This window comes from Hordeum vulgare, chromosome 5H, assembly GCF_904849725.1.
Source record: "Hordeum vulgare subsp. vulgare chromosome 5H, MorexV3_pseudomolecules_assembly, whole genome shotgun sequence".
NCBI classification, from domain to species: domain Eukaryota; kingdom Viridiplantae; phylum Streptophyta; class Magnoliopsida; order Poales; family Poaceae; genus Hordeum; species Hordeum vulgare.
Window position 1 is genome coordinate 555,068,230 of NC_058522.1, and position 7,422 is coordinate 555,075,651.

The 7,422-nt window shown below is 46.3% G+C and overlaps 1 protein-coding gene across 2 annotated transcripts; it reads right to left on the reverse strand.

Moving 5' to 3' along the window:
- Positions 1-1,002: 1,002 nt before the first annotated feature.
- LOC123452883 (probable cellulose synthase A catalytic subunit 2 [UDP-forming]) lies at positions 1,003-6,515 on the reverse strand. Of its 2 annotated transcripts, XM_045129612.1 has the most exons (14): positions 6,092-6,500; positions 5,774-5,972; positions 5,403-5,641; positions 5,211-5,310; positions 4,903-5,089; positions 4,378-4,644; positions 3,956-4,301; positions 3,737-3,874; positions 3,504-3,629; positions 3,206-3,418; positions 2,822-3,059; positions 2,486-2,688; positions 1,876-2,226; positions 1,003-1,798 (listed from the first exon to the last, which is right to left on the reverse strand). In XM_045129612.1, exons 1-14 carry the CDS (start codon positions 6,104-6,106, stop codon positions 1,214-1,216), a joined length of 3,207 nt encoding a protein of 1,068 aa, XP_044985547.1. In that variant the 5' UTR covers positions 6,107-6,500; the 3' UTR covers positions 1,003-1,213. The 2 variants fall into 2 exon arrangements, with proteins under 2 accessions (XP_044985547.1, XP_044985546.1); XM_045129611.1 differs by having other exon boundaries at positions 5,774-6,515.
- Between the last annotated feature and the right edge of the window lie 907 nt (positions 6,516-7,422).

Below are 7,422 nucleotides of genomic sequence, written 5' to 3' on the forward strand. Positions count from 1 at the left end.
GGTCAGATGAGTTTTATGCTATAAATTTTTCTAACACGGTACAGACGCAAAGCGTTTATATACATGCACATACATTCATCCATAAAAACACACACATCATCTTGAGATTTACGAAGTCATTATAAGCATTACGTCGTCAACGGAAACGTTCTCCTCTTATTGAATACACATTGTGAACCCTAGTAAGGTGAGGATACCACTGTCCGCTTAACCATCCTACCATCGGTTAGTTGACCGTTTTATACTATTAAGTTTGATTGATGTTCTAGGCCACACGTCCAACGTTCTGCACATATTGGGGCGTGGCCTCTATTTTGGAAAACCTGGACATTGCACGCGGTCGGTGTCGATGAGGCCCCCGGCAAGCTGGCCCGGTCTTTTCGGTTTCATCTCTTGTGTGTCTGCACCACGCACTCCCTTGAATGCAAGATCTTGCAAGAAATTTCACTATGTTGCCCTTTAGATTTTAGGAAAGTAATATTTGTAAAATCCTAATGTGAATTTTGTCTCTCCATTTAGGGGATCTCTTGCCAAAACATTTTCTCAAACCTCGTGTTTTTGTTTTGTTTTAGTAGTCCAACACAGCAGGTCGGCTTCCCTGTTTCTAATCAAGAAATACATTCCTGCAAGATAATTTAGCTTATGTGAACAAACATGGAGAAAGTGCTATTCTACACTCGAGCTCGACAGCAAATTCGTAAAAAAAAAAATATATATTCAAAAAAATCTGAATTCTTTTTACAGCGAACTTTGACAAAAATTTTAGTAGCTGGCAAAATTTCAGTAGAAATCACATTTTTTTGAATTCGTGGCCAAAAAACAAAATTAGTGCTCCAAAATGCCTTTGAAAGTACCATTTTCCGAGTTTCATTTCTTTTTCTTTTGCCACAACTTCCAAAAATGTGATTTCATGATGAAATTTGACGAGCACTTAGAACATTTGTCAAAGTTTGTCCAAAAAAAATTCAGATTGTTTTGAACATTATTATAGTAGTTTTTGAATTTACTGTTCAACCATGGTTGCTTCTTTTTCTGCTGCTTTAATAATATACACTAATAATATAGTGAATAGTTAGCAAAGCTAATTTAATACTGCATATTAACACTAAGTACCCAGTTTTGGTAACCGAAGATCATCTGGTAAACTACAGTCACCGGCTGATATCATACAACAGAATGGGTGGCAATCGAGTTCCAATTATTTTGCACGCTCCTAGCAGTTGATGCCACACATTTGGATATCTGGCCCAGTGACTCGTGTGGTGAACGGGTCGATGCGAACCCACAGCAAGGAGAAGATGGATGCAAGAAGGATGGCCCAGACGACAACGATGGTCGGCGTGCGGTTCTGCCGTCCCATTAGCCCCTTGAGGAATGGGTACAAGTGGATAATCACCCAGAAGGCGAAGAAGAGCTTCCCGAAAAGCGGTCCCCATGACTGATAGCCGCTGTTGATCGCATAGGAGGTACCAGCCACAACACCGACAAGGTTGATGATCAAGATAGTTGTTGGTGGGATCAGAAGAGTCGTCCACTTGAACATGTAGAGCTCGGCAAAATCATTATCTTCGTCGGATGCTTTTGAAGTGACAGTGAAGCTGGTGTCGATGCCAGCAAGTACCTTCAGAAGACCTTGGAAGACAGCAAACAGATGTGCAGAAATACCTCCGATGACCCAGAACTGTTCATTCCTCCACCACTCGTCGATGCCAACACCGCTCCACCTCATCTCAAGGATACCAGTGGCAAAGATCGAAATAAAGAGAGAGATAAACCAAATACTGGCAATGTTGCTAATCTGCATTCCAATATATAGTCAGTACAAGTATTTTCGCAGTTTTGTACACGCAAGAGCAAAACTGAGCCAGGTTTTACCTGTGGGATGATGAACTTTCCCGTGAGAAGACAAACAGCTGGTAATATGCAGTATATGAGGAGTGGTATTGATGTGAGTGGATAGATAGTGGTGTTGATGTAAGCAAATCTCTCCAGGAATTTAAGCCGTCCGCCATAGCCATACCATATGGGACAATGCCTACTGAAAAGAATTTCCACTGAACCAAGCGCCCACCGAAGCACTTGATTCAGACGATCTGAAAGGTTGATAGGGGCAGAGCCCTTGAAAGCTGGTCGCTTAGGCATACAGTAGATTGACCGCCAGCCACGTGCATGCATCTTGAACCCAGTAAGAATATCTTCCGTAACAGAACCGTAGATCCAACCAATCTGCAAAACAAAACAGCACCATTACAGATACGGAAAAAAAACAGATTTCAAGCCAACATTAAATATGTCATCTCAGAGGTACGGCCACAAAGAACATACATGAATTTAGAATTAGTTTGTTCAAACGAGTTCACATGTGAAACCTTTACTTTTGTAAACCAGAACAAGAAACCTGACTCGATCCTCAAAAAAATAAAAAATTGGAACACCAGTTGATGTAAGAAAAATGCTGGTATTATCGAGTGTACAACTTAATTACCTCCCTTCCCCAATCACTTCGGTCCTCATAACCACAGCTGATGACATGGATTGCTTCTTTCAGAAGAGACTCTGGAGTTGCAGACTGAGGCACACCACCATATTCCATCAGAGTGGAGGCTACGAAAACACTGGATTGGCCAAATCTCTTCTCCAGGCTCATTTGGGACATAAGAAGTGATTTCTCATCGTCAAATCCAGAACCTATAAAATGAATAGCATTCAGGTAAGAAGAAATGTAGCCCTATCCTACCGACCCTAGTCAAAAAAATTGCTACGCTGACTAGTGACTACAGACAAAACAAATTGAGCAACGGTTGTTATAGCCCAAAGATACCTTCGATACCCTCCTCTATATCTTCAAGATTGAAAACTGGCACAGAACCGTCCACATGCTTGTCTGACTTCTTACTTTCTTTCAATTTTGAGGTTCTACCACCACAAAGCTTAGAGAATAAACCTGACTCTTTTTTCTTCATCGGGGGTTCATAACCATATAAAGCTGTTCTGTTGAACACACAACCAGTCCCCACATAAACTGGTCCTTGAATGCCATCGAGACCCCTCAAGTTAATCTGCAGCAAAAAGATACAGTTAAGTTACGGGTCATTGTCAAACGGATTTTAGGAAAAAGCTCATCCAGCAACAATATTAACAAAAGTGGTTCATTAATACTACTTAGAGCCAGTGAGATAAGAAAGTGATAAGCACAATAACTTACATCAAAAAACACGGTGTTCCTGTTTGCATATCTATCATTCGTATCAATGCCATCGAACCTCTGAGGAAATTGGACATAACAGATTTTCCTTCCTAGATTAGGGTCCATAAGAAAGCACATAGCCTCTCTTAAAGCGCTGCTATTGTTGATGTAGTGATCACAATCAAGATTCAACATGTACTGCCCATTAGTAAGGACAGCTGATACACGAACCTGCAGAAAGCATTTCACGTCCATTACATCCAGGTAATCGAATATATAAGGTAACTTACGATTTCAGTGACATTTAACTACTCACAAGTGCATTCATGGCACCAGCTTTCTTGTGGTGCTGGAATCCAGGACGTTTCTCACGAGACACATAAACCAAACGAGGAAGCTCATTGCCATCAGTATCGAGGCCTCCACTATGACCAAGGAAAACCTGAACATGACCAGAAATTTGAGTTAGAAAATGGTTGATGTATTAACTAGTCCCGCTGGCAGATCCAGCTCTTAATCAAGTAACCTTTGCTAGAACATGAGCCTGACCTGAAGCATTCCAGGATGGTCCCTAGTATTGTTCCCAGGCCAAGGTGTGCCGTCTTGCATGATCCATCCTTCCTCAGGAACTTTCTCGGCTTTGGCTACAAGGCTATTAACGCGAACTTTGAACTCTTCATATTCTCTCTGTGGAGTTCAATAAAAATTAATGTCCTCAAATAGAAACTAGAACAACCAACAAATATACACTAATAAACCAAAATCTACCTTCATGGCTCGACGGTCTTTAACGAATGAAGTCTGAACTTTGTCTTTCAAGAAATCAATTTTCTGAGCAAAGTACCACTCTGGTGCTCTGGGTTCTATGTTATACTTTTTACAAAACGGTACCCATTTTCTAGCAAACTCTGAAGTCTCAGCAAGTGCATCAAAGGTAAGCATCGCAGCTCCATCATCAGATACATAGCAAGATACTTTGTCAACAGGGTAGTCCACAGCAAGGATAGAAAGCACAGTATTTGCAGTGACGAGAGGAGGCTCCTTCATAGGATCCACAGTACTGACAAAAATGTCAACAGGAGCCAACTGAGACAACTCACCATCCCGGTCATACCTGATAGTGCAAGTGATATACTGTCAGTACTATTTCAGTATAAACATTTCTATTAGCACTACATATTGCACATCACCTTAAAGCCAGCCTGTCAAGGTAAGTTTCACGATTCACTGGAGACCACTTGGGGAACTGATCCAAAATCCAGGAAAAAGCAAACCAAATCTCACATATCACCGACAGCAGCCAAAGTGGATATGCATTACGGACAGGGTTTGTGATACGGTAGTGCAGGAAGATACAGAGGACAATCAATCGTAGCACAATGACCATTCTGTAGGGATTTATTCTGGATGAAGGAATTGGCACTTTTCTAGAGAGAGGCTGGCGTGTTTCATCATTCCTGTAATTCATATGGCCCAAGACAAAAGTTATTACTGCAAGTCAATACACCAAATCTAGTATTTACAGTTTTGGCAACATATGTACACCCATTTAGAATATGATCTAGCAATCTCAGTTCAAATCAAGGGGTTAATACCAGAAGGTATTCAAATATAACAGAAACCCACCCAAACTCACCTCATGTAAATTAATCGGATAAAGCAAACAACACTAAGACGGCTAATGGTGTGCAAGAGAAATTAAAATTATAACTCACAGTAAGGGGTCTTCCATGCCATAGTCAGTACATGCATCGATATCACCATTTCCACGGCCTTCGGAAGGAGCAATGCTTGTTCCATTAGTCATGGGAATTGCACCCTTGTCTTTCATTTTCCAGCCATCAACTCTCTCTTTCCACGCAACATTGCCAAGGCTACCAGAGAACTCCCTTGATGGATTTGCTGTAAACATTCAGAAGCATGAGGCAACAACTACTCATTCACAGCGGGCTGCAAGTGCAGCAAAGTAGAGAGGCGATCGTAATGGTGCATATATACATATGAGAGTGGTACATATACATACGAGAGTGGTTCACATAGGCAAATGGATGTCCGCGCTTGCCAACATTTCCAGCAGGGGACATCATATGATCGGGGGAAGCTCCAGGAATTTCTCCCGAGGCCTGTGCAGACATAGACGAAGCCAAAATGTCAGTTTCATATTCCCAAGTACCGTTGGGTGTTGGGCACAACCAGAACAAGCTGCAATTACAACCTGGCTATGAGAGAAGCGCGGGATGTATCCATGAGGGATTTCTCCACTGTCATACTTGTGAAGCCCAATCTCACCGCTGCCGAACTTGGTGAGGCCAATGTCATCACTAGCTCCCGAGTTCCTGCGCCAGGTGAGCATCTTCTCAGGAGCCCTGTGCTTGTGATCCTGGTTCCCAGAGGCTGGGTAGTTGAAGTCGCTGGCATCGTCCTCGCTTTCATCCCCACGTGCCGGTGGGCTGCCTGAACAACGTGACACAGCCGGGCAGGGTTAATTAAATCTCTCACACTTGTTGAATTCCCAGCTGCTTCAGGATTATTATCCTGTTTTTTTTAATCGGGGGTGCAGTGGAGAGTGAGCAGCGGCAAGCATACCCTTGTGGCGCTTGTACTTGGTCTTGCACTGCGGGCAGGCCTGGGTGCCCTCCTTGCGCTCGTACTCGTAGCAGGGCCGGCAGACGGGGAAGCCGCAGACGTCGCAGGCGGCGAAGAGCTCGCCGTCCGCCGCCGCGCCCACGCCGTCGCCGCAGATCTGGCACACCTGCCCAGCGCCATGCCTCCCCGTTCCCGATTTCTGCGCGGGCGCACAAAATAAGAAGGACGGAACAGCGCACTGAGACCAACCGCCGGACCATAAATCCATCCACGTACACAGAAGCACCACCGAAACCCCCAAAAAAAACTGCCACTCACCGCCGCGCCTGCCATGGCGCCCGCGCCGCGAGCTCACCCGCCACCCGCCACGAACGCAGCGAGTCGCCGCGCCCCCCAAGCGCTCCTCGTCCGAGGAGACCCCGATCAGCAAGGGAGCGGCCGCGAAAACCCTCGGCCCAGCCCGGTCCCCCCAAATCGCCCTGGGCGCGCCACAGGGGCGGCAGTAGCGGCGGTGGAGTCCAGCTACGCGCGGATGGGGACGGCAGCGTGGGCGGGGGGTGGGGCCAGTGGCAGGACGCGGCGGGACCAGCGAGGGGCGACGGCGATGGCGAGGGCCGCGGGCGCAGGCGCCGCGTGAGCCCGTCCGCGTGCTGTTGCTGGCGCTGGCTCTGGCTCTGGTGCTAGTGCTGCTGGCGCTGTTGTCGCTTGCGCGGCGGGGGTTAGCCATTTCTGGGGAGCTCCCCTAATGCGCCGCTTAATTGCCATCGGATTTGGTGGCGGGATCGCGGTTTGCGGCGGGGAGATGACGACGATGATGACCGGCTGGGTGGGCCCGGCGTGCAGTGGGCGTGGACCGGACGGCGGTCGTCGCGTGAGAAACGGCAGGGAAGCGTGACGCGAAACGGAATGTGGGTGCGGGGCGTGGGGCCAGGTGACCCGGACCCGGACGGGACGACAGCTGGTGATGATCGCGCTCGCAGGAGGGAAGACAGGCTTGTTTGGCTCTTTAGCTGCGCTTGAGCTGTCGAGCAGAGGAGAGACCGGCGTGAGCTCACACATCATTGCACCTTTTATTCGAGGAATGGAGTACAGTACAAAGTACAGTAGTAACTTCGAAAATCGACACGTAATATATTTCTGAGATGCTCAATCCACGATATTTCTGAGATGCTCAATGTCCAGCTATTACACTCTTGGAATGTCAACAAAACGTCGATTTCTTTATATTAGAAAACAATGTTTAGCATCCATCTTTTCTGCGCAAGCCTGCTGCTCTAAGAAAAATGAAAAGAACTGTCACGCAAATTAGTACGACGGTGGAAACAAACTTCGGATCTTGAGAGATTTGATAGAGGGAGGAAGGAGGCGCAGAACGTAGGAAAACGGCCGGAAGGAGGGTCAAAACGTCCAAAAACGGCTGAAAGGAGGGGCACATGGAGGAAGGAGGGGCATAACGTTGGAAAACATACCGAAGGGGGAGGGAGGGGAAGCAGAGCGGGGGAAGTGAAAAAGGAGGGTGGTTGTGCATGCAACCACGGTGTCTAGGGGCGGGCAGTGGCGGAGGCAGAAACTGAATATAAAGGGAGCCAAAACATATCATATATTGTTAGAAGGGTCAAATCACATAAACCTAGCTAATTTTATGTGAA